The 27,848-nt window shown below is 54.8% G+C and overlaps 1 protein-coding gene across 4 annotated transcripts in view; it reads left to right on the top strand.

Annotated features, from left to right (window-relative positions):
• Positions 1 to 27,522, top strand: part of ATP2B4 (ATPase plasma membrane Ca2+ transporting 4) — a 56,186-nt gene extending 28,664 nt beyond the window's left edge. For 2 of the 4 annotated variants that reach the window (XM_062013477.1, XM_062013478.1), the window contains exons 5-21: positions 360 to 485; positions 649 to 774; positions 3,235 to 3,270; positions 4,893 to 5,054; positions 5,175 to 5,389; positions 5,507 to 5,749; positions 5,868 to 6,109; positions 7,223 to 7,457; positions 9,625 to 9,804; positions 10,244 to 10,331; positions 10,471 to 10,577; positions 12,003 to 12,194; positions 12,317 to 12,530; positions 13,315 to 13,526; positions 14,271 to 14,378; positions 14,725 to 14,907; positions 22,156 to 27,522. In XM_062013477.1, the coding sequence (XP_061869461.1) occupies positions 360 to 485; positions 649 to 774; positions 3,235 to 3,270; positions 4,893 to 5,054; positions 5,175 to 5,389; positions 5,507 to 5,749; positions 5,868 to 6,109; positions 7,223 to 7,457; positions 9,625 to 9,804; positions 10,244 to 10,331; positions 10,471 to 10,577; positions 12,003 to 12,194; positions 12,317 to 12,530; positions 13,315 to 13,526; positions 14,271 to 14,378; positions 14,725 to 14,907; positions 22,156 to 22,461 (2,975 nt within the window). In that variant the 3' untranslated portion in view covers positions 22,462 to 27,522. Of the gene's footprint in view, positions 1 to 359; positions 486 to 648; positions 775 to 3,234; positions 3,271 to 4,892; positions 5,055 to 5,174; positions 5,390 to 5,506; positions 5,750 to 5,867; positions 6,110 to 7,222; positions 7,458 to 9,624; positions 9,805 to 10,243; positions 10,332 to 10,470; positions 10,578 to 12,002; positions 12,195 to 12,316; positions 12,531 to 13,314; positions 13,527 to 14,270; positions 14,379 to 14,724; positions 14,908 to 17,127; positions 17,583 to 22,155 lie in introns of those variants that run through there. The other 2 variants (XM_062013480.1, XM_062013479.1) reach the window with 2 other exon arrangements.
• Positions 27,523 to 27,848: the final 326 nt, after the last annotated feature.

Raw genomic sequence — 27,848 nt, 5'->3', positions numbered from 1 at the left:
AGCTGGGCCAGCAGAGCTCAGCCAGTCTCTGCACACACCTTTGAGTTGCTTTAGTGACCTGCTGCTCTCAAACAGGCTTCATTTTCACAACCATGTCCTTGTTGGTGAACATCTCCTCAGCAAGCAAAAGTCCTCACCATGAATGCCTTTGTACAGCAATAGCTCCAAAATCTTCACTGGGTATCATCTTATAAATATCATCTTATAACACCCATCTGTCTTCTGAGTCCCATCTGTTGCTGCTTCTCCCTGGTCTGAGACTGAATTTTGAGTCCTTTTGCTGACACATGGAGCCTCCTGCTGGGATGGGGCTGAGCTGTCTGTGCTGGGGCTGACCCCTCTCTTTGCTGCTCTCCTAGGTGATCTCTTACCAGCAGATGGGATCCTGATCCAGGGCAATGACCTGAAAATAGATGAGAGCTCACTGACTGGGGAGTCAGACCAAGTGAAGAAATCCCTGGATAAAGACCCCATGCTGCTGTCAGGTGAGGATCCCTGGGCAGCTCTCGTGTGGTGGGTGCAGGGCTTGGGGTGGTTTTTGCTGGGATGAAGAGATGGTTGCTCCTGGGTCCTGTGTCCTGGTGTTGGGGAGGAGATGGGATCTGTGTGCCCATGTCTTGTCTCACTGTGGCCTTCCTGCTGTGCCAGGCACCCATGTGATGGAGGGCTCTGGCAGGATGGTGGTGACTGCTGTGGGGATCAACTCCCAGACCGGCATCATCTTCACTCTCTTGGGTGCAGGAGAAGGAGATGAGGAAAAGAAGGTGAAGAAAGGTAAGGAGACCCACTCAACTTGCTTTTTTCCCCCTCTTTTTGCCTTTCTCCCTTTCCTGGGAAGCATCCTCCAGTGTGCAACAAGCTGTTCCCACAGCTGTGGGATGTGGGTGTATGTTAGTGCCTGTGACCCAGGCAGGTACAGTGAGCTCTCCAGGTGGAGATGGAGAGGAAAATCCCCTCCCTTCTACCCCTTGGCCTGCAGTGTGGGAATTGTGCTACCTGAGGAAAGTCCCCCATGTGCACCCAGACTTCTGCTCAGCAGCTCTTTCAGACACAGCTCTAACTCTCTCTTCTGCAGCCTGGAGTTGCAGGGTGGGGGAGGTTCAGGCCAGTAGCCATGCCCTGTGGTGCTGTGGCACGGTGCCCATCAACCACCCTGTGCTGGGAAGGTGAGTCCTGGTTGTCTGCAGGATGTCAGGAGCTCATCAGAACCTTGGAGACTTTGCTGAAGATCTCTCCTGGCATCCCCTGAGGTCCCTGGGGAAGGAGGCGAGGTGCAGAGGATGGCAAGAGGGAGAGGAAGGGCTGTGTGCTGGCGGGTGGAGCGTAGGCAGGCTGAGGTGTTCCTGATCATGCTGAGACTCGAGCACTTTCCTGCCTCAGCTCTGGCATCTTGCTGCTTATTCCCCTCCTCTGTGCCAGCTCTGATACGAGCTTTAAAACCAGCATCACAATGAGCCGAGGTTGGGAAGCTCCTGCTGTCTTCACCTTGTCATAGAATTATTTGCATTGGAAAACACCTTTAAGGTCTCCAGTCCCAGCCCTCCCCTCCCCCTGCCCAGCCCAGCACTGACCCACAGCCCTCAGCACCTCAGCTCCACGCCTTTGGGATCCCTCCAGGGCTGGGCACTCCCCCAGCTCCCTGGGCAGCCTGGCACAGGGGCTCACACCCCTCTCAGGGAAACAGTTCTGCCTCAGCTCCAGCCTCAACCTCCCCTGGGCCAACTGCAGCCCATTGCCTCTTGTCCTGTCATTCATTGCTGGGGAGCAGAGCCTGACCCCCAGCTCCCTGCAGCCTCCTGGCAGGGAGTGTCAGAGAGTGCTGCTGGCTGCCCTCAGCCTCCTCTTCTCCAGGCTCAACACCCCCATTCCCTCAGCCCCTCCCCAGCCCCTTGTGCTCCAGCCCCTTCCCCAGCTCAGTGCCCGGCTCTGGCCACGCTGCAGCCCCTCAGTGTCCCTGTGGCAGTGAGTGAGGGGCCCAGCACTGACACAGCCCTGGAGCTGCAGCCTCCCCAGGGCCCAGCACAGGGGACAATCCCTGCCCTGCTCCTGCTGCCACCCCACTGCTGATCCCAGCCAGGATGCCCTTGGCCTTCTTGCTCACCTAGGCACACTGCTGGCTCATAGTCAGTTGCTGTTGATTAACACCTCCAAGTGCTTTTCTGCCTGACAACTCTTCAGCCACACATCCCCCCAGCCGTGTTGAGCAAGTCTGGGCTCACTGGGAGCAGCATGAGATGCAGAGAGCTGGCAGGAGGGAGCTGCTGGCTGCCTGCACAGGCATCCCTGCACCACAGAACCCTTCCTGGGAGGCGATGCCAGGCGGGGAGAGGCTTTCCGGGCCTCTCCTGGCAGCTGTTTTTGGCTCTGGGCCACAATGTGTACTGGGTTTCTCCAGCTCTGCTTGCCCAGGGCAGGCAACTGGCTCAACCTCACAGGGCTGAGTAGCCACAGAGCCCTGGGGTGTTTGACTGTGAGGTGGGAGTATGGACAGGGTGAGCTGTGGCACTGGCACTGCTTTGGAGCTGAGCAGCAGCTCGCCAGGCACCCAGGCACAGTGCTCAGTGGTTGCTCATCCTCCAAGCTCCAACACTCAGCACCACAGCAGACTCAGCTCTGCGCCTTGCAGCCCTGGATTTGAGGGGAAAGTGGGGCAAGGGGGTTTCACTGGTCCCTTGCTATGCTGCTGTGGGATGATGGAGAGAAGGTGTATAAACCTCTTATCACTCAAGGCTTGTTTAGACTGTGCTCCCCGTGTTCTGGAGGCACATTGGAGACCCCCCATGTGCAGACCTTGCCCACTGCAGAGGTGAGGATGGGGGCACAGCCCCCAGCTATGGGTGTGGAGCTGCCCATGGCAGAGGATGAGTCTGTGCCTCCAGGGTGGATCTGCTGTCATCTGATGGCAGTGGGAGATGAGGAGCTGCAGGCTCTGCTGCAGGGCTGCTTCTCCCCAGAGGTCTGAGACACCCTTTGAAGCACTGTCAGGTTGTAGCAAGGGCTTTGCAGGTGGACAAGTCTGAAGCTTTGGGTCCAAGGTGCCTGGGGGAGCCAGGGAGCCTCCAGAGAGCCACAGACCAAGGCAGGTGTGGTGGCCGAGGGTGACTGCAGGGTGCTGAGCCCTGCACATGGATGCTGCTGGAATGGTGCATGGCCCCTGGAGCAGGACAGGCCACCAGCTGGATGGTGCCCGTGGGTCCATGTGCTCAGCCCTTCACCCTTTCTCTCTTTGAACAGGTAAAAAAACCGGAGCCCCCGAAAATCGCAACAAAGGTAACCAGCCTCTCCATCCTTTGAACCAGCACCACACTAACTACCAGGCATTCCTCCTTCCTTCCTTCCTTCTTCTCATCAGTCTGTGCTCTTTGCTGCCCCGGCGGGACTCTCGCCTCGTTGTCCTGGGAGAGGATGCAATAGTCTCGTGGCCACTGGCCCCGACACGACAGCAGGGTGCCCTCCAGGACCCACCCCGAGGCTGTGCCTGGCTGGAATGGGGCTGCCCAGCTGCTCCTGTGGCCACATTGCCTGTGTGTGGCACAAAGCCTTTTGTTGAGGGAGGACAGGGCTCTCCCAGCAGCCTGGACCATTGGCACAGCATCCCTTTCTCAGGCCAAGCTTCGTCTACGTTAGCGTGAGGCACAGCCGTGACATGGTGGCTCTGAAGCCCTTGTGCCCTTCAGCAGCTGTCCCTTTGCAGGGTCTGTGTTTGGGTACAGCCAGGGCAGAGATGTGAGTCACCTCCTGGGGTGAAATGTCCCACAGGGCCTGGCCAACGTGACAGTTGCACCCTCTCCTCCCATGGCCTCGACTCCGTGAGCGTCTCCTCGCCAGTGTTTCTCACACTGTTCTTTGCAGGCTGTGGAGGAAGCCCATTTCTGCACCTCTCTCTCCACCTCTCTCTTTCTCTCTCCTCTCAGCAGTTTGAGTTTCCCTCCTTCCTGTCAGACTGTGTCTGGGTGCTTGTTTTGTCCGTGTTGGGTTTGTCATAACCGTGGAGGTGGCTGATGTGGAGCTGCTCTGGGGTGTCTCCCTGGGGCTCTGGGGTGTCTCCAGCAATTGAGTGGCAGCAGCTTGGAGGGGAAAGGTCCCAGGGCATCCATGGGCAGCTACAGAGTCACTGCTGCTCCTCCAGCCCTGACAGCCAAGGAGGAGCCTCTCAGTGGAGGGGGTTTAAACCCTCTTCCCATCCCTCTCCAAAACTTCCAGGTGACCTGAGTGTCCCTGCTGCAGAGCTTCAGTTGGATTAGACTAATTGTAGCAACTGAAAGCCTGGATCTCTCAGGTCCAAGAAACTTGGTGGATGGCTCAGGGCTGGGATTCCAGGAGCTGGCTCACTCCTCTTCAACCTCCATCCGAATTTCTAACCATTCCCCTCCATTTCACCCCCTCAATCTCTTCCCTGGCAAGTGATTCCTGCTGAGCTGCCCACAGGGCACTGCAGAGGTGGCACCAGGAGGGAGTGGGGATGCTCATCAGAGGATCAGGGAGAGAGAACCAAAGGCTCTCTGGGGTCAGCCCAAAGTGCTGCCCAGGTACTGCAGGGTGTGAAATAGCCTGCAGGGGAGGCTGGAAGAGACCTGCCTCCACCTCAAAGCCTGCCCAGAGGGTTTCTTGCAGCGCTGCCTTAAAGGTCACATCACCAGTGTCAGCTCTGAGGAGCCTTTGTCCACGGGGCTGGGGTAGATGGCAGAGAAGTGAGTGCCTCCTAGGGAGGTGACAGGACCGTGGGACACGAGGTTTCCATGTGCTCAGATGCGTGTGTGGTCGGGAATGGTTCTTGTTCTGGGTTTTCTCTCTCTCTCTCTCCCACCACCATCTTTCTCAGTGGTGTCCTACAGGTTTTCTTGGTCTCTCTCCTGTTCACACGTGGTGTCTTATTTTGCCCTGGGCTGTAGCTAAAACTCAGGATGGTGTGGCCTTAGAGATCCAACCCCTGAAGAGCCAGGAAGGGGTGGAAAATGAGGAGAAGGAGAAGAAGAAGGTGAAGGTGCCCAAGAAGGAGAAATCTGTGCTGCAAGGGAAGCTCACGCGTCTGGCGGTGCAGATCGGGAAGGCGGGTGAGTGGTGTTGGCCTGGCACGAGCTGTCACCCCAGAGCTCTGCCTGGAGGTGTCAAGGCTGGGGGAGAAGGGGGTGTCCCCTTCCCCTGCATCCCCTCACTCTGCCTCTTCCCCCCAGGGCTGATCATGTCGGCCATCACCGTCATCATCTTGGTGCTGTACTTCGTGATCGACACGTTTGGGGTGCAGGGGCGGCCCTGGCTGGCAGAGTGCACCCCCATTTACATCCAGTACTTTGTCAAGTTCTTCATCATCGGGGTCACAGTGCTGGTGGTGGCTGTGCCTGAGGGGCTCCCGTTGGCAGTCACCATCTCCTTGGCCTACTCCGTGAAGGTGAGACCCCCATCACCATGTGGGCTCCCTGGGGCAAGGGGGAGATGTCAGGGGGAGGGTAGGAGATGAAACTCAGGCTTGTGGCTCTGACTTTGCTGGTGGTGGCACCTCTTGCAGAAAATGATGAAGGACAACAACCTGGTGAGACACTTGGACGCGTGTGAGACCATGGGCAACGCCACAGCCATCTGCTCGGACAAGACGGGCACGCTCACCATGAACCGCATGACCGTGGTTCAAGCCTACGTGGGGGACACCCACTACCGCCAGATCCCTGACCCCGAGGCCATCCTGCCCAGAGTCCTGGACCTCATCGTCAACGGCGTGGCCATCAACTCCGCCTACACCTCCAAGATCCTGGTGAGTTGGAGAAGCGAGACCTCAAACCTTCTGGCCTTCACCCTCGGCCGTCCCTGCAGCTCCCGTCCGACCCCACCAAGGCTTGGCATTGCTTTTCCTTTCCCTTCTTCCCCTCCAGCCACCCGAGAAGGAAGGGGGGCTACCCCGGCAAGTGGGGAACAAAACCGAGTGTGCCCTGCTGGGTTTTGTGCTGGACCTGAAGCAGGATTATCAGGCTGTGAGGAACGAGGTGCCCGAGGAGAAGCTCTACAAGGTGTACACCTTCAACTCGGTGCGCAAGTCCATGAGCACCGTGCTGAGGAACGGCAACGGCGGCTTCCGCATGTACAGCAAAGGAGCCTCCGAGATCATCCTCCGCAAGTAAGGGAAGAGGAGGCTCAAAAGAGACCTGATCCTCTCTGCAACATCCTGGCAGGAGGTTGTGGTGAGCTGAGGGTCGGGCTCTGCTCCCCAGCAATGAATGACAGGACAAGGGGAAATGAGCTGCAGTTGCCTCAGGGGAGGTTGAGGTTGGAGCTGAGGCAGAACTGTTTCCCTGAGAGGGGTGTGAGCCCCTGTGCCAGGCTGCCCAGGGAGCTGGGGGAGTGCCCAGCCCTGGAGGGATCCCAAAGCCATGGAGCTGAGGTGCTGAGGGCTGTGGGTCAGTGCTGGGCTGGGACTGCAGCAGCTTCAAGGGCTTTTACAACTGAAATGGTTCTGTGATTCAAAGGGAAGCCAAAGAGCTGGATGAGGGAAGAGGAGGGAGAAGGTCTGTCAGGAGGAAGGGCAGAAGCACACATGCCAACCCAGCCCCTGGGCCTGATGTGCCCAAGTAAGGGAAGAGGAGGCTCAAAAGAGACCTGATCCTCTCTGCAACTTCCTGGCAGGAGGTTGTGGTGAGCTGGGGGTCGCGCTCTGCTCCCCAGGCAGCAGTGACAGGACAAGAGGCAATGGGCTGCAGTTGCCCCAGGGGAGGTTGAGGCTGGAGCTGAGGCAGAGCTGTTTCCCTGAGAGGGGTGTGAGCCCCTGTGCCAGGCTGCCCAGGGAGCTGGGGCAGTGCCCAGCCCTGGAGGGATCCCAAAGGCGTGGAGCTGAGGTGCTGAGGGCTGTGGTTAGTGGTGGACTGGGCAGGGTGAGGGGAGATCTTAAAGGTCTTTTCCAACCCAAATGATTCAGTGATTCTAAGTAACCATCCTCCCTTGCTGCACTGCTCCTCTCCCTGTCCCATGGGCTTTAGGCTCTGTATGTACCCCTGAGCTGTTCTGAGAGGTGTGGGGTGAAGGGTGCTGTGGAGCAGTGAGGGGACTATCAGGAGGTGCTGCTGTGCCAAGTGTTTAACTCTCTTAGGGTGGCTTTGGTAGAGCTGGAGGAGCTGTGAGTGAGGGGGATGCCTGTGTTTTGCAGAAGGGGAGCTGGCTGTTGGGGAGCACATTCCTGAGCTGCAGCACATGCCACCACTGGTGTCCCTCATCCTCTGTCTCCATCTGGTTTTAGATGCACCAAGATCCTGGACAAGAACGGTGACCCTCGGGTGTTTAAGGTGAAGGACCGGGATGAGATGGTGAAGAAGGTGATAGAGCCCATGGCCTGCCACGGGCTGAGGACCATCTGCCTGGCCTTCCGGGACTTCCCTGCTGAGCCTGAGCCCGACTGGGACAGCGAGAACGAGATCCTGTCAGACCTGACCTGCATTGCTGTGGTTGGCATCGAGGACCCTGTGAGGCCAGAGGTACAGAACCCCAGCTCTGCACTGACTGGTCTCCACCCCAGCCCCGTTCCTGGGCCATGAGCCCCTTTCCCTGCTGCCCAGGACTGCAGGCTCCTTTCTGAAAGCACAAGCAGCTCAGGGCCTGGGGCTGTTTAGCTGAGAAAAGAGAAGGCTGAGGTGGGATCTCATCACCACTTACATGTACCTAAAGGGTGGGTGTCAGGAGGTTGGGATGGCACATTATTCTGTGGTGCCCAGTGCCAGGACAAGGGCTGATGGGCATCAGCTGGAACACAAACAGTGCCACTGGCACAGGAGGAGCAAGTCTTTTGGTGCTGAGGTGAGGGAGCCCTGGCCCAGGCTGCCCAGGGAGGGTGTGGAGGCTCCTGCTCAGGAGGTTTCCAACCCCACCTGGACACGTTCCTGTGCCCCCTGAGCAAGGAGAACCTGCTTTAACAGGGGCTGGGGCTGGGTGAGCTCTGCAGGGCCCTTCCCATCTCCACTCTTCTATGTTTCTGCATCCATCCCTCAAGTGCCCCACGCTCCCAGCTCCCTGCTGCAGGCACCTCTCTCCCATACCTGGACAAAATGACCTGGTGGCAGGGTGCTTCTACCCAGATTTCCCTCCATAGCTGCTACCAGGGATCTGTGCAGAAGCCAGGCTGGTTCTATGTGCAGCTGAAAGGAGCATGGAGATACCACCTAGGGCTGACAGAAGGGTGTTGGGGAGGGATAGGGATGTCCTGCCTGATTCCTCCCTCAGCTCGCTGCAGGGGTGACAGGCAGGCAGCTGGGCTAATGCAATAAGCCCTCCAATACCTGCCTCTTGATTGCATTTTGGAGCTTGCCCCTGCACTCCTGCCTTGCTTGCATCTTTCCTGATTAAATGTTCAAGTATCTGGGTCTGGGAATTGCATCACAGATGCCGTCTGCACTGGCTCTGGAGGCTGTTGATTCAATTTCCTAATTTCTCACTAACATCCTCTTCCCCCACAGCTCTGTAATAGATAAACCCATTAGTGCAGCAACGTGCTGCCAGGGGGGTGGGCAACGTGCCCCCCTTATGATGGATGGCCTGCCTGGGCCTTGGTGCCCAGCACCATGGTGTGATAGGGAGGAGGCAGGGAGCTTGCCTTCCATTTGGGGCTGGAAACTCTGTGGAGAGGGATCTGGGAGTCCTGGTTTATGACAAACTTGACATGAGCAGCAACGGGCCAATGGCATCTGGGGTCATCAATAAAGATGTGGGCAGCAGGGTCAGGGAGGTTCTGCTCCCCCTCTGCTCTGCCCTGCTGAGGCCTCAACTGGAGTCCTGGGGCCAGTTCTGGCCTCTCCAGCTGCAGAGGGACAGGGAACTGCTGGAGAGAGGCCAGTGCAGGGACACCAAGATGCTGAGGGGATGGAGCATCTTCCTTGTGAGGAAAGGCTGTGGGACCTGGGGCTGTTCAGCCTGGAGAAGGCTGAGGGGGGATCTCAGCAACACCGAAAGGGTGGGTGTCAGGAGGATGGGGCCACACTTTTTTCTATAGTGTCCAGCAACAGGATGAGGAGTGATGGGCATCAGCTGGGACACAAACAGTTCCCCTGGCACAGGAGAAGAAAGTCCTTTGGTGCTGAGGTGAGGGAGCCCTGGCCCAGGCTGCCCAGGGAGGGTGTGGAGGCTCCTTCTCAGGAGGTTTCCAACCCCACCTGGACACATTCCTGTGCCCCCTGAGCCAGGGGAACCTGCTTGAGCAGGGGCAGGGGCTGGAGCAGCTCTGCAGGGCCCTTCCCACACCCACCATGCTGGGATTCTGTAATTCTATCTCGCTGGCTGTTCAGAGGAGCTGCTCCAGACACACACACACAAGGCTGGAGCCACGGGGAGGGCAGGAGGCTGCAGTGTGGGAGCAGCCGACAGTGAGTCGGGCCAGGCATCCTCTCCAGTCCCTGGTGCCTTCCCCTGCACCCCAGAGAGAATGGCTGAGCTGGTTCTGGGGAGGGTTTTGGTTCAGCATCTCATCCCCAGTGAGTACTGAGCTGAGCCATGCTGGATGCACACAGGCTGCTGCCTCACCCCAGCGGGGCCCTTTGCAGATCCTTTTAGGGAGGGTGGGAGAGGAGCAGCCAGGCTCCCAGCACACCCAGTGCTGATCACCCTGCTGTGCCCTGCCCCTCTCCCCCTCCTAACTCTGTCCTTGTCCCCCAGGTGCCAGATGCCATCCTGAAGTGCCAACGTGCGGGGATCACCGTCCGGATGGTGACGGGGGACAACATCAACACGGCCCGTGCCATCGCCACCAAGTGTGGCATCCTGCTGCCAGGGGAGGACTTCTTGTGCCTGGAGGGGAAGGAGTTCAACAGGCTCATCCGCAACGAGAAGGGAGAGGTGGGCGAGCAGCCCTGGGCCCTGCTCTGCAGAGGGTGGGGGTGGCCTCTCCAACAGTCCCAGCAGAGTAAGGTGCTGGATCCCTCTGGGTTTTCCTCCTCTCCTTGGATAAATGCAGCTTGTCCCTCTGCTTGCCAGGCTCCTCAGCTGCAGGGGTGTCAGCTGCTTGGAGGCAGAGGCTCTGTCCCTTGCAGGCTCCTCAGCTGCAGGGGTGTCAGCTGCTTGGAGGCAGAGGCTCTGTCCCTTGCAGGCTCCTCAGTTTCAGGGGTGTCAGCTGCTTGGAGGCAGAGGCTCTGTCCCTTGCAGGCTCCTCAGCTGCAGGGGTGTCAGCTGCTTGGAGGCAGAGGTTCTGTCCCATCTCAGTTGGGTTTTGCTCCCCAGTAGGCTGGTTTCTAGAGGGGAGATCCCTTCCCTTTCTCACATGTGCCTTGTCCTGCAGGTAGAACAGGAGCAGCTGGATAAGATCTGGCCCAAGCTGCGTGTGCTGGCCCGCTCCTCCCCAACAGATAAGCACACACTTGTGAAAGGTGAGTGCCTGCCAGCTCCCCTAGCTGCTGCCTCTCAAAGCCTCTCATCCTGCTCTGCCTGTATGCTTCTGCAGCATGATCTGTGCTGGGACCCTGCCCCTGGGGCTTATTTTCTCTGAGCTGTGTGTCTCCCTTTCAGGAATTATCGACAGCACTGTTGGTGACCAGAGGCAGGTGGTGGCTGTGACTGGGGATGGGACCAACGATGGCCCAGCTCTGAAGAAAGCTGATGTTGGGTTTGCCATGGTAAGGAGAGGCACTGGGTTTTCCTTCACTCTCTGGGAAAAGAGACTAATGGCACACTTGGTTATCCTCTGAAATTATTGCTTCTGGACCAGTGAAACTTTTCCAAACCTTCAAAAAACACTCCAAAACCTTTCTTTGGAAGTTTTGACTTTCATTCTCTTGAACTTCATGGGACTGTTTGCAGAAGATGGATGAGCAGCAATCCTCTGAGAGCCTGCTGGGCTCTCCTCTTCCACCTGGAGGGACTCTGGCAGGCTGAAGGTGACATGGTCCTTGCATAGCAGGGACCTGCCTGACCCCAGCTTCTGCACTGTGGGGTCCAGGAGAGCCCTGAGAGCCCAGGAACTCAGTGGGACTTGGTTTATCCCTGTAGCTTGTAAGGAGCAGCTTGGGCTCTGAGTGCAGTGCTGGCACTGACCTAGGGAGTTTATTTACAGTGAAAAACTCTGATCTCCTGGTTTGCTGCTGTTCTTTGCCCTGTCTGAAAGAAGCAAGAAAATAAATCTATTGCTTTTAACAAGTTTCCTGCAAATTGTCTGAAGTTTAGGTATGTGAGCAGGAGCCAGCTGCTGGCTGGAGCCTTGTAAACCCATGTAGAGAGCTCTGAGCAAATAAGAAATTCCCTGGGAGCTGATTTTTTTTTAGGAAGGTGTTAAATATCCAAGTACCATTCTGGAGCTGGCAGGGATCCCTGTGTGCAGGATCAGACCCCAGCCAGGCACTGAGGGCTACACACATGGCACCCCCAGAGAGAGGGGAGCAAACAGCACATGGGGTGGATTGGTCCAGCTGCCTTCGGGATCTGACGCCCTGTAACAGCCTGAGATGGGTGTTGCACATCTCAAGGGAGCTCCTGCAGGAAGGCACCAGGGAAGCTCGTTCCAGGCAGTGCTTCGCTGCCTCTAATTCCTGCCAAGCGAGCGCCTCGGTGTGCTGGCACTGAGAAGTGCAGCCAGCCCAGCTCCTGGGGAGCCGTCTGTGCCTGGCAGGCGATTCTGTGGGAGGCTGTGGACAGCCCTGCTCACCGTGGGGCTGATGCCCACCCTGGATGGCACAGAGGACACCAGCAAAGGTGTGTTGTGGCTTGGGGCTGCTGAGCTCTCTTTCTCATTTGGGGGTGCTGCCCCTTGCAGCAGAGATGCCCAGCCAGGGATGCCAGGGTTCCTTGGCATAAGGAGGGAGACGTGGGACACACACAACAGGGTGTGCTGACCCACAGCCCCACTCTGGGGGGTCCCACATCTTGGGGTCTGCCCTTGAAGGCTTCGCCACTCTGGGGCCGCTGCTCTCTGGGCTGTGTTGGCTCAGCAGCAGCAGGACACCAGCTCTGGTGGATTACTCTCTCTCAGGGCTGGTTGTGGGAAGGTTGGTGAGCGTTGGCTTTGCTCTGTGACTCACCCCATCCCTTTCCCCCTGCCCCTCAAGGGCATTGCAGGCACGGATGTGGCGAAGGAGGCATCAGACATCATCCTGACGGACGATAACTTCACCAGCATCGTCAAGGCCGTGATGTGGGGCCGCAATGTCTACGACAGCATCTCCAAGTTCCTGCAGTTCCAGCTCACTGTTAACATCGTGGCTGTCATCGTGGCCTTCACAGGCGCCTGCATCACGCAGGTACAGCCCCACCGGGCTCAGACAGAGGGGAGCAGGGGCTCCCGCCCCACAGGGAGACAAACAAGGGCTGTTTCAGAGATGAGGCTTATTCTCCCTTCTCTCCTATCTCATTCTCTCTGCAGGACTCTCCTCTGAAGGCTGTCCAGATGCTGTGGGTGAACCTGATCATGGACACCTTTGCCTCCTTAGCGCTGGCCACGGAGCCGCCGTCCGAGTCGCTGCTGCTGCGCAAACCCTACGGCCGCAACAAGCCGCTCATCTCCCGCACCATGATGAAGAACATCCTGGGCCACGCCGTGTACCAGCTGACCATCATCTTCACACTGCTTTTTGCAGGTGAGCTTTGAGGCCTTAAGAAAAAGGGGGGAGGGAAAGGAAAGGGGCAGAGTCCCAGCCCTGCCACGGAATCCCAGCGTGGTGGGGGTGGGAAGGGCCCTGCAGAGCTCATCCAGCCCCAGCCCCTGCTAAAGCAGGTTCCCCTCGCTCAAGGGGCACAGGAATGTGTCCAGGTGGGGTTGGAAACCTCCTGAGAAGGAGCCTCTACACCCTCCCTGGGCAGCCTGGGCCAGGGCTCCCTCACCTCAGCACCAAAGGACTTTCTCCTCCTGTGCCAGGGGAACTGTTTGTGTCCCAGCTGATGCCCATCAGCCCTTGTCCTGTTGCTGGACACTATAGCGAAAGATGTGGCCCCATCCTCTTGACACCCACCCTTTAGGTACTAATCAGCATTGATGAGGTCTCCCCTCAGCCTTCTCTTCTCCAGATCCCACAGCCTTTGAAGCCCCTTTCCTCACCAGTGCTGGGGACCCTTGTTCTCAGCTGTCCCTTGGTGACCTCATCTTGGCCAGTACAGAGCTTACTCAATAGCAATTGGGAAGCAGATGGCTGATGAGAGCTTTAGAGCTCACTGGCTGCAGAGATGGTTTTAGCCAGGGAAGCAGCTTCTCAGCATTTTTAAGGCACTCAGTGTTCAGTGGGGGACTCCAGCTGGGTCACGGGATCTTCAGCAAGAGCCTGGGATCCTAATTCCACCGCCAGCAATGCAGAGCAGGATCTCATTTTCTCCTCACCTCCTTGCCCTTTCCCCATCCCCTCTTCCAAAACCCCCTTGTCTGCTTAGGGGAGAAGTTCTTTGACATCGACAGTGGCCGGAATGCCCCTCTGCACTCCCCACCCACCGAGCACTACACCATCGTCTTCAACACCTTTGTCATGATGCAGCTGTTCAACGAGATCAACGCCCGCAAGATCCACGGAGAGAGGAACGTCTTTGAGTCCATCTACCGCAACCCCATCTTCTGCACCGTGGTGCTGGGGACGTTTGCAGCTCAGGTGAAGTGGGAGCAGTGGTGGGGACTGAGAGGGGATTGTCTGCTGTAGTCACTGCTCACAGCTCTGTCCCGTCTCCTTGTTCTCCAGCAGCTTCTTGGTGATGTAAGACCTGAGGATGGGGGGCTGGAGTGTGTTAGGAGGTGCCAGGGCCAACGTGCCTCTTTGGTCTTGTAAAGTTACCAGCCTAGGTGTGGGGTTGTTGCTCTTCTCATGATCTCAGGGAGGGGGAAAAAGATGTGTGGCATTAGAGGATCTTCTCATGCCATGGCTGTGTCACACAGCCCTTGGGACTTCCCAACATGTGATGTGTTAATGAAGCTGGGGAAGGGGCTGGAGCACAAGGGTGCTGGGGAGGGGCTGAGGGAATGGGGGTGTTGAGCCTGGAGAAGAGGAGGCTGAGGGCAGACAGCAGCACTCTCTGACACTCCCTGACAGGAGGCTGCAGGGAGCTGGGGATTGAGCTCTGCTCCTAAGTAATGAATGACAGGACGAGAGGCAATGGGCTGCAGTTGGCCCAGGGGAGGTTGAGGCTGGAGCTGAGGCAGAGCTGTTTCCCTGAGAGGGGTGTGAGCCCCTGTGCCAGGCTGCCCAGGGAGCTGGGGGAGTGCCCAGCCCTGGAGGGATCCCAAAGGCGTGGAGCTGAGGGCCCCAGGGGTCAGTGCTGGGCTGGGCAGGGCTGGGACTGCAGCAACTTCAGGGGCTTTAACAACTGAAATGATTCTGTGATTCTCTCCTGTGCTGTAGATCATCATTGTGGAGTTTGGTGGGAAGCCCTTCAGCTGCTCTGGACTCACCCTGAGCCAGTGGTTCTGGTGTATTTTTATTGGAGTGGGAGAGCTGCTCTGGGGACAGGTAAGAGCCAGCCTGAGAAACCTTCCCCTTGCCTCGATGCCACGGTGTGCCTGCTGCCCAGCCTGCCTTCCCCTTCCTCCTGCCTCACTGCCTCTGTTCCCCCCAGCATTTATTCATGGCAGGGGGTGATGCTCCATCCCCATACCACCCCAGCAGTGAGGAAAGAGGGTTGCTACTCTATTCCTCATTCCCACCCTGCTTGCTTGGGGGGCACATCCAGCCATGGCATGTCTCTGCTGCATCCTGGCATCTCTCAGCTGAGTCCTGGCAGCCCGCTGCTGCCCCGTGGGCTCCGTGCTGCTGTACCTGCAGACTAAGGAGCTGCTCTTTCCCTGCCTTTCCCCAGCTGATCTGCACTGTCCCAACCAGCCACTTGAAGTTCCTGAAGGAAGCTGGGCATGGCATCACCAAGGAGGAGATCCCAGAGGAGGAGCTGCCTGAAGACGTGGATGAGATCGACCACGCTGAGATGGAGCTGAGGCGTGGGCAGATCCTGTGGTTCAGGGGTCTCAACAGGATACAGACACAGGTACTGGGGGGGCACTGGGGACTGGGGAGGGGCTCTTCTTTCTCTCTCTTTCTTTCTCTTTCTTTCTCTCCAGGGGCTCTGTCTGGAAAGAGGTGACGGCTGCTGCTCAGAGGATGCCATCACCTCCTAGGCTAGACTTCTCCCACCACCTGTGCCTTTCTGGGTCTGCCCTGGTTGGGGAACCAGGACAGTCTGGCTTTTTTGGGCAGTTTGGGGTGGGGGGAGGCACCAGTCTGTTCTGGGACAGAGCAAAGCTCCTGGTCTGCAGGAGGCTGGATGTGCTGCTGATAGGCACAGCAGAGGAGGGGCCTGGGAGCTGGGGAGAGGGGCCCATGGAGCCATCCAGCTCTTAGTGAGTTGTGCAGCCAGCAGATCAGCACTGAACTGCACTTGGTTACTGCTGGGTCGTTACTCCCAGTGGGGAATGTGCCCACAATAGATCTGCCTGTACAGGACCCTCACTGGTCTCTCTCTACTGCTTCTCTCTGTCCTTCCCAATGGCCCTTTGACCAAGGGCTCTTGCCACCCTTCCCTGCCAGCTCTCTGGGCTCCTTGCCTGGAACTCTTGGCCCTACAGCACAGAACAGGAGGACATCTCTTGTTTTGACATCAGCTGTTTCTCCCTGACTCAGTTTTTCCTGAAAGGGTGTTTCTTTCTCCCCCCAGGCTGCTGGCTGGGTAGGGCAGGGACAGATCCCTGCAGTGAGGTCACTGCCTCTCATCTTTCCTCAAGCCCTGGGCAGAGTTGCCCCGTGGAGGAAAGCTGTATGTTCCTGGTAGTCCCTGGCATGCAGGGCTGCTGTGTTGCCTCTATTTCCTCCTCCTCTGGCCTTTCCAACAAATGGAGATGACCAAAATGGCCCAGCCATGAGTGGAGCAAGCACAGCAGCTGTGTTACCTTTGCTTCTCCTCTGTGAGATCTTGCCTTGATGGCTTCAGGGTGAGGTTCAGCCTGGATCCCTACCCATTGTGGCCAGGCTCTGCTGGGGATGCAGGACACTGTTGGTTGCTGAGCTGCCAGCTCAGTCTGGTTCATTCAGACTGTCTCAGAAGCAGACCAGATGTGTTGGAGGCCCAGTAGGTATGAAGGGCTGCAGTAGCAGCTGCCAGCCATGCCACTGGGGCTGAGCCCAGAGCCTCTCCCTGCAGCCATGGTGAACCTGGGCTCAAGGGAGTTCTTGCAGTTTGAAGAATGCTCCTGGACTCTGGCACATCCTGGAGTCTCTTTAGTGGCTCCTTTCTTGGCTGTGGTGCCCTGTGCACGGAGCAGAGCAACCAGTGGGTCCAGCCTGAGCATCCTGGGGCTTCTGTCCTGACTCAGTGTGTCTTAAGTGAGAGCAGAGAGCTCTTCCCCATGGGCCACCCTGGTACACTGGGGAGAAGAGGATCCTGCTGTGGAGGGAGCTCAGAATGGGTAAGGGGTGAAGCAATGTGTGAAATACCTCTGGGGTGAGCCAGAGCTGCAGCTCAGTCTGGAGGAGGTGCCTTTCCTTCAGGAGCTGGGATGGTGCAGGGCTGTGTGCTTTGCCAGTGAGCTGGTGTGTGGCTGGGGACAGCAAAGCGTCTGGGAAGCCACGGTGGCACCCGGGTGCTGCTCAGTTCCTCCAGCCCTGCTGGGAATCCACACAGCAACTGTGGCCCAGCACCACGGGTGCTTCCTTGCTGCATCCCTGCCCACCCCTCCCAGCTCTGCTTCCCAGCCCAGTGCAAAGCCACGAGCCTGGGAGAGAGGCTGAAACGTCTTCCAGCACAGCTGGCTGCGGTGGGAGCTGCGGGGCTGTGGTGTGCCCCAGGATTCAGCCCTCCAGCTCTACAGCCCGTGGTGCTGAGCCACCAGAACCCCTTTCCCAGGGCAGTTCTCTGCACTACCAGCTGCCAGCTCACACCTCTGCCCAGCCTCTCTCTCCCTCTGCTCCTCCTGCAGACTGTCTGGACAACCCGAGGTGTTTCCTGTCGCTCCCTCTCCCTGGGGTCTCTTTCTTGGTGGTGGGACAAACCCTGCCCCTCTGCAGCCTGCCAGAGCATCTCCTCTGCTCCCAGAGCCACCCAGCCAAACCCTCAGTGGGGTGGGGGTGGCTTCTCTCCTCCTTTCTCCCCACCTCTCCATCCTCCTCCTTGCTGTCCCTGTGTGTCTGCCCCACCTCCCTGCTCCCCTCCATCCCCCTCCCTTCTCTCTCTCTGCCCCGGGGCGACGCTATCTCACTCTCTGGTTCTTTGCAGATGGACGTAGTTTACACATTCCAGACCGGCGCCTCCTCTTTGCAGGGAGCCCTCAGGAGACAGCCTTCCATCGTGAGCCAGCACCACGATGTAAAAAATGTTTCTAGCCCAACCCATGTAGCTCTTTCCTCCGTCAATTCCACTCCCACCACTTCTGCTGTTGCTGCTGCTGCTGCATCTCCTCCTGCGGGCAGTGAGTGATAGTCTATTACAATGCATGACTTCTAATAACCACAGAGAGCACCTGCACCAACCTTAACCCAGCCTCTTCTCTCTCTCTCTCTCTCTCTCTCTGAACCTTGACTTGCTCACTTGAGTTCCAAAATGAAGGATGGGGTGGGCGAGTGTTTAATCAGACAGTTGTTATGCTGTTGCATCTTTAACAAGATGATACTTTCTGGTCCTTCCCCCTCATTCATTCTGTGTTGCTTTCTTCATTTATTTCCCCCTCCTTCTCCTCCTCCTTTGCAGGACTGAGGTGGGACTCCACCCTTCTCAGGGGTGCAAAAAAGTGGTGGTTCTTGCCTAAAGAACCATGAGCAACCCAAAGCACAGCTGGGAAACGGTGGATGTGCTGCACCCAAAAGCTGCTGTTTCTTTCTGCTCTGGCTCTGCCCAGCCCCAGGATGCCCTGGCAGAGCAGGGGTTGGGCAAAGACCTTGCTTTCCTGAAGCTGTAAATCTCTTTGGGGGCAGAGTGGCTGCTCAGCCCTTCCCACAGGGGTTAGTGTGTCACTGGGGTTGTCTGAGCCTGTGGTAAGCGATTGCCTCTATGCTCTCTGCCTCTTGCACGCCTGTGAGAAGGGGTGTTTGCTCCTGCCTGGGTTAAGAGGCCACATAGGTTACCAGGGCTCAGCTGGCTGGTGGTGAGGCCTCAGAGGCATTCACCTGCAGCTCAGCCTGCTGTTTCAGAGCTGGCTTGTAAGCAAGCAACCCCTCCTGTGCAGCCTGTGATCTTGCATGCCCAGCAAGACAGAGCTGAGCGAGCCCACACACCTCAGCGTGCCCTTCCCTGCCCTGCACCTCTGCAGGGATGACACAGGGCTCCACTGCTCCCACACCTGAGCCAGAGCATTGCTGCCCCATTGCAGTGGCTCATCTGTGCCCAAATTGTTCTGCCTGTGCTGGTTCTCCAGTGTGTGCAGAGACAGGGAACTCTCTGCATGAAAACACAGATGGAAAACCATGGCCCTGCTCAACTAGAGTGGCAGAGCTGGATCCAGGTCCTAGCTGTGGGTTTCCAGCCCAAAGCAAAACCCCCTGTGGTGCAGTGCTCATTGTGAGCATCATACTTGGGCTCATGAGCACGTGAGTGTGAGTTCTCCCTGCAGGGCTGTGCCAGGCTATGAATAGGGAGCGTGTTTCTCCCAGATAATTGGCTATTTTTTATTGCACAGTCATTTTCCATGTTCTCCTCTCATTAAAGAAATACCTTTGGTGGCTTTGAACAGCTTTCAGTCCCTGCTGTTTATGCACTGTGGGAGAGAGGAGAGAATTTCTGATAATGCTGTTTTCTCTCTGTTGAGCTGACACTGATGCTTGAATTGTGTTTTGTTTAACCCTTCTGTTCCCAACTGCATCTGTGCACCACCAAGACTTCCTAAGCAGATGAAAACCTGCAGAGAGGGGTCTCAGGGTAGTGGGCTTGAGTGGATAAGACCACAAAGCAGGGCCTTTTGCAGTCTGCATTAATGTTCTCCCTGATTTGCAGCAAGGGAATAGATAACCTGATAGCTTGTGCCTTCCATAACTATACCAGAAGCTAACCCAGGTTGCTAAGTCTTCCATCTGTTTTCTGCCTAGACTTCTGTTTCCCTCTGCTGCTTCTCTTCCTTCTCTTTCAAAACTCCACTTCTCCCCATCCAGATTCATGGTGTCCCTCTGTCTTCCACAGCACTCCTGTGGGATGAGCTCTCCAGGGCTGGACGTCAGCAGCCCCCTCCTGCTCTGCCCCTCTCAGGGTGCTGGAGAGGGAGGTCTCAGGGATGACCCTCAGGAGATGGTCTGCAGAGCTGAGCTGCTCTCCTGTGGGAGTTTTGCCCTTGTTTGAGGGAGCTGGGCAAAGCAAAGCCCAGGGGTCAATGGTGGAGCCTGATGCTGGCTTCATGGTGTGATTTCCACCTCTGTGTGAGCACTGGCTTTGCCCAGCACGTTGTGATGCTGCAGTGATGGTGTGAAATGAGAATAAATCCCAAGCTTGGAGGTTATGCAGGGTGCAAAGGTTTCAGCTGGGCAGGAGGCATGAAGCAGACCATGGGCAGGGAAGGAGATGAGCTTTCAGTTTGGTTGGGGAGGGTTTCAGTTTTGTTTGCACTGCCTGGCTCATCCAACACACATTTCCTTCCTGTTAAGTTCCTTTTACAAGGGAAGAGCTGAATTAATTTCACAGCAGTTGCTGACAGAGATGGTCAAATCAAGGCAAGAAAATCTGAGGGAAGCTGGAGCAGAGGTTTACTGGTGGAGCTGAAAGCAGTACTGTGCTAGGTAGGGCCTGGACTCACTAGTGCTTGAGGTGGTGGGGCAGAGGGGGCTTCTGTGAAGCTACTCCTGCTGCAGAGCTTGTCCTAGACTGACCTAGTTGCCTTGGCAGTCACCAAGGGTTGGTTGGACTTGGTTTAGCTGCTCTTGTACAAAGCATTTTAGGGATCAGTGCTTTTGTGGATGCTTTACAGTTGCTGTTCTCAGGATGCTGATGGTGTGACAGCTGATCAGCCTTGGTAGAAGGTGGCCTGCTTGGTGGTGTCCCTTGCATTCCCACTAAATTTATCCAGGATGTTGCTGTGGTTGTTAGTGCAGCAAACACAGCTTTGAATTTCTGTTCTCAGCTCCATAAATGTTCCATTTTCCCAGGCCAGCTGGTGCTCCAGCATCACAGGGAGTCCCTGGCTCACACTCACCTCCTCCTGCGTGTCTCAGCCACCTCGTGTGTGTGCAAGAGCTGGATCATTTGTTTGTAGCTGGGATGTGCTGAGCCTGTGCCAGAGGGATGCCACGTGGCTTCCTCTGTGGTGCCAGCACCATCTTTGAGCTGGATGGAGAATGGCCTCAGAAAGGCATCCCTCACAAGAGGGCAACCCTGGGACAAATTGCAGGGAAAATCTCCAGGGTTCCAGGCAAGAGACTCTTCTTGGAGTAACTCCTCTGGTCTGGTTTTGTGAATGCTGCTTGTGCTGAGACCAAAGATCCCCAGGAGGCTCTGGCTGGCAGTGCTGGGGGTGACTTCCCATCTATCCTGCCCATATACCAGAGCAAGGGGGACAGTTTAACCTGGCTCAGCTCACCAGGAAGAGGGGCTTTGTCCCTCTTTGCCCACCACATCTGCAGCCTGTTCCCAAAGAAGCAGCAGAACACACACATACCTTTGTCTTGTCAGCAGTCATTCTCCCTCCAGCAGCTCTGCTCACTCTCACTCCCTCAGCCAGTGTCTGAGTGATGGGGAGTCTCTCCAGGGTGTAGCATAGGGATGCTGTGGAGGAGCTTCCCCCTTCTGTGGAACCTGTGGATCTTCCTACCTTTGGTGGATGAGGGGACCTCTGGAGAGAGGCAACTTGCTGGCTTGTGCCTCAAAGAGCTGGTGGGGAGATCATTGGTGTAAGACACAGCAGAGCAACCCAAGGGATGCTTTGGAGGGCACTGTGTGGGGGGGGCAGCTCATGGCAAAGCCATGTGTGTGGTTTCACTTGGCCCTCTAAGACCTGGGAGACCTTCATCTGCCTCAGAAGCCCCTGTTCTGCCTCACTCTTCTTCAGTTGATGCCTTTTGATATCTTTGGAGTGATTCTAGCTCCGAGTCTTCCATGAGAGCTGGAGTGCTCTGCTGCACCCAGGGTGCATCTGTTGGTTGGCTGCATCTGCACTGGGGTGAAGAGGTCTGCAGCCCCATGGCACTGCCACCTCCTGCCCCTTCCTTTGCTGGATCTGACACTTGGCACCCATCTGACCAAACAGCTCTGACTTGTCTGCAAAGGAAGGTGAGAGCTGGAAGAGTTCAAGGCTGGATTTCCAGAGTGAATCCACTGCAAGCCACTCTTTGGGCTTGTTCCCAGACCTCTCCTTTCCTGTGCAATGGAGGTAGCAGAGCCATAGTCCTGTTGTTCAAACCAGGCTCTGGATCTCCTGCTTGTAACACTTTGAGCCTTGCTTTTGGCAGTGCTGGTCAGCCTGTGGGTTCCCCAGGAGCTGTGTGGGGGCTTTCAAGCAAAGTTTCAGATTTGTTCTTCATGCAGAGCATCCCCAAGAACCAGCTGCCTTTGGAAATGGCTGAGTCTTCTTCAGCATCTTGGGGGTAGGGAAAGGCTCCAGAAGCTCCAGCCCAGGATCCAGGTGGCAGCTGTGTGTGGGGGGGGGAAAAACTCACACAGCTCTGACCTCCCTCTTGCATGTTTAGCTGGGTCCAGTTTTCACTGGTCATGGCATCCACTTTGTACCTGCTGCTTCCCACGGGCTTGACAAGTTTGTGGCACCTTTTGAAAGCCCATTCCTTTCCATAGGTCTGCAAATGAACTAGAACAAGCACACACAGTAGAGGGACTTTTTTTTTGCCTTGAAGTGAACCCACTGTTTGTCTAACCCACCTCTTTTTTTTTTTTGGAGTCGTAGTTCCACCTCTTTGTCCTCGTTTGTCCACACAGACACACCCGTGTGCACACACCATGACAACTAATGCATTTTGGCTTCTGTTCATTCCAAGTTGATCTGGCTTTTCTGAGGGGTGTTTTATGTCTTTTCTTGCAGCTTCTGAAGTCGCCCCATAGTCGGTTGATTCCCCATCACCCCCCCAGTGCCTGAGTCTGATCCGTGTCGACCCTCCTAAGTTCACCCTACCCTAGAGCTCCCATTTTGACTTAGCTGCTCTGTTCAGTGGTGGTGACTTGTGGTTGTTGTTGTTGTTGTGCTTTTTTTTGTTGTTGTGTTGTGTTTTATCATGCCTTTATCCTTTTATTTTGACTTCCTCCTGGGAGCTCTGGCCTCTTGTACCCATCACTAACCCCTGTCCCGTTTCTCCCCCCACGCTCCTCTCCTGCTGCCAGATCAAAGTGGTGAATGCGTTCCGTAGCTCCCTGTACGAAGGCCTCGAGAAACCCGAATCCAGAAGCTCCATCCATAACTTCATGACTCACCCAGAGTTCATCCTGGAGGAAGATGAGCCTCGAACACCATTCCTTGATGGCGCTGAAGACGACCCTGAGACCGACGGACTCAAAAAGCGAGGTGGGGGCAACCTGGCTGGAACTACATCCCTCAACAGAAATAACAATGCAGTGGACAGCGAGCAAGCTGAGCTCACCATCCCGGAGCCTGAAAGTCTTTTACACAGCTTGGAGACATCAGTTTGACCTTTAGAACTTTGAACCCCTCCTCCTCCTCCTCCTCCTCCTCCACCGCCTTCGCCCCTCGCCCTGTGTGACATTGGCACCAGTAACTGATCACACACTGCGGTCACTTCGTGTCAAACTGCTCATATGTATATCATTTTGGTGTTTTGTTTTGGGGATGGGAGGGTTTCTTTTTGGTTTTTAGGGGGGGGATTGGGGTGTTTTTTTTACCATTATTTAGCAGTGGGAACCAGAGTGCCACCATGCTGGGTGTTGGGAGAGAGGCTAAGCCAAAACTGTGCATCTCCATCCCTCATTTGCAGTGGTACTCGCCCAGGTTGAAGCAGCCAGGTTATTTCCTCTCCAAGAGTTGGGCTCCATGTGTCTGTTGAGGGTCTTCACTTGGAAAAATGCATGTTCAAAGCAAGCTCCAATTGCTGTAGTCTTACCTGCACGCTCTCAGCCTGAGGGGCTGGGCTGCACTTCTGACTTTCTTTTATGGTTTTACTTTCTTCTCTTCTTTTCCACTTGTGGTTTTTAGGGGTTTTTTCTAACGTTGGGGTTTGTTCTTTGCTTGTGGGATTTGCCCCCAATAACTTCACAGTGGGAAGTGGGGGGACATCTAAACAAATCAACAAAATGAACCCAGCCAGGGGGAAGGTGTTTACTGCCAGGCTGATAGATACAGGGATGTACACCAGTCTTCCACCTTTAGAAATGGTACCTAGCCTTTACAGTTCCTCCTCTGTGTGTACACACACACTTTGCTCTCTCTGTTTCCAAAGCAGTAATTAGTAGACAAGGAAAGAAAGTGACTTGGCTGGAACCTTGCTGGATGTAAAAGATTCTGATTGGTTTTCTTCTTTCTGCAAAGCAAGGTGGAGGCAAACTCTGGCAGTGGAAAGGGGGTGAAGAAAAATCTCGTGGCTGTGAGGAAATAGGGTTCCTTCCTGGGGGTTCTGATGCAGATGTGTCTCTCTTGCTCTTGAAGAGCTGTGAGACTTTTGGTGAGAGCCCTTGCACAGGTTTAATGGCTCCTGTCATCAAGAGCAGAGGGACTTATCCCTTCTGGCTTTGCCTGTACTGTTGGGTTAAATAACCTTTGGCTTTGGAGTAAGAGCTCTGGTGAGGGAAGCCCAGAGGATGCTCCAGCTGTGCCCCCCAGCTCTGCACATCCCTGCTGAGGCAGCAGCAGGCTGGAGGGAGAACAAGCGTCGGGGTCGTGACAGTGCAGTGGGACAACTCTCAGATCAGGGCAGGGATGAGTCAAGGTGTCTCTTTAGCCAGTGGAAGGGGAGGAGGCTCAATGGCAGGACCCCTGATTTCCACAGCACTTCTGTAGCTGATCTGCCAGTGAGGTGGCAGGTTGGTTGGTTGGTTGGTTGGCTGCAGCCTTTCAGGGAAGGTGCTGCACAGAGGCTTTGCCTCACTCGCTGCTTTTCTGGAGGTCATCTCTTCACCCTGCATCCTGCCTCACCTTAACCTCCAACTATGTGGTGAAAATCCTGGGTCTTTTGGAGCAGAGGCAGGTTGACTCTGAGCTGACCCTCTTGTGAAGCCATGAGACTGAGCAGGAGGCAGGAATTTGCTTCGCTTGGGCTTAGTTTCTTCCCAGTGAGCTCTTGCTGGTGCCCCCTGGTTACCAGCCCCATACAGGCAGGGCTGGAGGAAGCTCTGCTGCCTTTTCTCCTCCATCCTATTCGACTTAGCTGGAAGCAGAGAGAACCTGGTTTGTAACTGGCTGTACAACATCATTGTCTTTGCCCAGCCTCCAGCCCTGGAAGCAGAGAGGTTTCTTAGGGAGAGGATGGGCTGGCTGGATTCTTCTTCTTTCCTTGCTTTCCTTTCAGAGCGCACAGCAGAATCTCCCGTGCCTTCTCCAAGCACTGCCTGCAGCACCGCCTGCCACGCCAGGGCCCACTCCTTTTGCCAAGAATTAAGTGTTCCTTAAGATGCCAACACTAAACCAAGTGTCTTTGTTTCGTTTCCAGCCCAGCAGCGATTCGTCCCTTCCATGGGGTGGGAGGAGGGAAGGACGAGGTTTACCCCAATCCTGCCCCAGGTAGCTGAGGAAAGGTCCTTGTCCCAGGCCTCCTGCCTCGGTGCTGGCGGAGGGGGTGAAGGCTGGGCTCCCTACACTGCCAACAGCAAGGAGAAATTGCCACCACTGCCCACCTCAATTGCAAATTCAATGTTGAGCCCCGTGCAGATAAACCCATCGCTGCCCTCCCCCTCTCTCCTTCACACAGGCTGAAAAAGTACCTTGGGCAGGACCTGGAGGGAGCGTGGGGGGTGGATGGGTGGAGGCAGGGGATTGTTTCCTTGGGTTATACACCAGTGGTGACAGGAAAGAGAACTAAGAGTGGTCATGGGCTTCGGTTCTGTGCTGAAGGGGACATTGCTGAGGAGATCACTTGAAATACTATTTCTATTTGAAATACTTGCCAAAAAAGACCCCAAACCACCATGACAAAGGCATGAAAAGATGTTCTTACAGGCTTACACAACTATTTATGAAATACTTTGGAGGGGAGGGGAGAGACACACACCCCCACCCCCCCCAGTCCTTCGTTTGTTGTTGCTTTATTTTTCCTTTTGCTATTTTTTTAATACCTCAGACCTGTTTTACCACAAAAAAGGAAGAAACCCCAAACCAAAACAAACAAGAGACTTCAACCAACCACAAGCCAAACTTTGGAGGCTCTCAAAAGTCACTGCCACCAATCTGTGACTGGCAGGTTGCCACAAGGGTCTGGTTTGTCCTTTAGTCCATTTATTTTGTCGTCGTCGTCGTTCTGGTTTCCACAGTGGGGGTGGGGAGGGAGAAATGATCATCTATAAATAATATGCAAAAAAAAGAAGAAAGAGATATAAATCTAGTTTTCTTTAGCTCAGAAACTGCTATTTTTAAGTCAGCCATATGTATTTTGGTTAAAAAGAGACAATAACTAACTAAAGAGCCCTCGAGTCCCACGGCCGCAGCAGCACGGGGCTGGGTGACGGCAGTTCAAAGGGACAAGGGAATGGATTGAGTGACAGGGAATGGATTCAGTGACAGGGAATGAATGAATTCAGTGTATCAGCCATCAGGTGCCAGTCAGCTTCCTTTTCTTTTCTCTGAGCAGCCATCGTTCTCCTTGGCATTAGTTGGACGACACAAGTTGGGGGAGGGGGGTGTTTTTATACATATATATATATAAATGATGTGGGTCTGGCTGGTTGCTTCAAGTATCAACGTTTCTTGTGCATCTTTTCTGTAAAGTTTTGGGGCTCTTTATTTGTTTTCCCTTCTCTTTTGTATTCAGTTGCAGTGATATACTGGCAGCAGATGACTGTTGGGTTTAAGTTATTGAGGACGTTGCAAAAAGAGTTTTGGGGGTGGGGGGAGAGATTGGTGCTTTAACACTGAAAGGCATGATCAGCAGCATGAACTTCTGGGGACTCTCTGCAACATGCCTTGAAAGAGGGGGAGATATATATAGATATATATATATATATATATATATAATATTTGCTTTGTTTGAACTGCCACGAGTGTGCACGGGGGAGAGTGCCATACCAGACAGGAATCAAAGTCATACCCTGTGATATGTGTTTAACTTGCCTTGGAATGCTTTGTTATTAAAACACTCTGAACATGAATAGGGGTTTATTTTGTTTTTGCATCCAGTTCTTAAATACCAACAGGGGTCTCTGGTGGTGGTTGGGGTGGTTTTTTTTCTGTTCAATAAATTGGAGGTTTGGTACCAAAGACATTACACCACGTCCTGTGTGCATTGCTCCACCAGGCATTTTGTAGGTGTTTGCATTCTGTGAGGAGGTTTCCTTTGATTTGCACAGGGGTTAGACTTAATTTTCAAAGGTTTTTGGGGTTTATTTTTTGGTGCAATAATAAGCTTTGAGGGGAAAAATTTTGAAACAATCTCAAGAAGGAAAAAAACTAAACCCCATTTTAGCATGGGCAGCCCTTTGCAGCCTTTTGGCTTTCCCCAGCACTGCCACATGCTGGCCTGTAGTGCTCAGCCCCTCTAGCAATGCTTCTTGGGGTGACATGGTGTTGAGGTGAAGGGAGAAGCCTCCTCCCACACTGAGGGAGGGCAACTCTATGATGCCATTGTCAACTCCTGTTGCTTTCCATGACTGCAGGGCCCAAGCACCTCCAAGGAGAGTCCCTGCAAAGCTTTTGTACCTCCTTGGGGAAGGACACGTGTCCCTGCCTGCTCTTGCTTCTCTCTGCTCAGCCCAGCTCCTCCAGGTTTATCAACCCACGGAGCATGCAAGTCATAAAACAGCCTCCTGCTAGGGCACAGTGCCATTGGGGGTACTGCTCTCCAAATCCTGCCCCAAACAGCGAGGCTGTGGGGCAACACCAGCGTGTTTCTTGGCACCTGGCTGATTTTTCTCCAGCATCTCTCTGCCAAGGCTGTTGCCCCTCACTCCTCAGTCTGGCTCATCTCTGGCTGTTCTGCCTCCTCTCTCTTCCCCTTCAACAAGAAAAACCAGAACACAGTTTTCATTCAGCAAAGCCCATGGCTAAAACTGCCTTTAGTTTCTTTCCTCCCCTTTAAATAAATATATATATATACAGTATTAACTCCACATTTCTGTGTGTGTATATATAATTATCCAATGCTCTCACAACAGAAGTTTCTTTTGAAGAGGGCACACAGATCTGAGTTTTCTTTTTCCAGTAACTGAGTATAATAAGCACTGGTATTTTTGTATTAAAAAAGAAAAACAGAGACAAAAAAAAACCCAACCTACAAAAGACTGAATATTCTGTGGTATGCATGACAAAAAAAAACAAGCAGACAAACAAACTACATGGTGGTTTCAAAGCAATATGTACCCTGGTGTGTTTGCCAATATCCTAAAGTCCAGCTTCAAGTGCACCTGATCTGTATTGCATTTTGATATTAATCTCTATGTACAATGTTTTGCATGTAATTTATATGGTTCTTGGGAGAAAAAAAAAACCACCACAAACAACAACAACAAAAAAGAGGAATGAATTGTCAGTTGGCTGCTTCTGAGAAAACAGACTCTGGGTGTTATCCAACTCCAAGTGGAAGCAGAAGGGTGGTTTGAGGGGTGGGAAAGAGGGTACATGCTAAAATATGAAGTGTGCTGGGGGTGGGGGAGAAGGGTAATGGTATTGAATCAATAAAGCTTTGGCTGTTGAGCAGAAACAATGAGCAAGTGCATCCAGAGAATAAAATGTGCCCACATGTAACTGTCACGTCCTCAGTGTGTCCAGCATCATGTCCATCACTCCCACAGCTTCTCCTAGCACTGAATGACCAGCTGAGCTTCCCATCAGAGTAAGCCAGAGCGTGGAAGTTGGGCCTGTGGGGTGGAAAGAGGGATGGGGAGCAAAAGCAACCCTGCCACTACACACTCCCCCCTTA

The sequence above is a fragment of the Colius striatus genome, chromosome 22 (assembly GCF_028858725.1).
Source record: "Colius striatus isolate bColStr4 chromosome 22, bColStr4.1.hap1, whole genome shotgun sequence".
Taxonomy (NCBI): domain Eukaryota; kingdom Metazoa; phylum Chordata; class Aves; order Coliiformes; family Coliidae; genus Colius; species Colius striatus.
The sequence above is the reverse complement of the archived record's forward strand: the minus strand, read 5'-3'. Positions and strand labels throughout refer to the sequence as shown.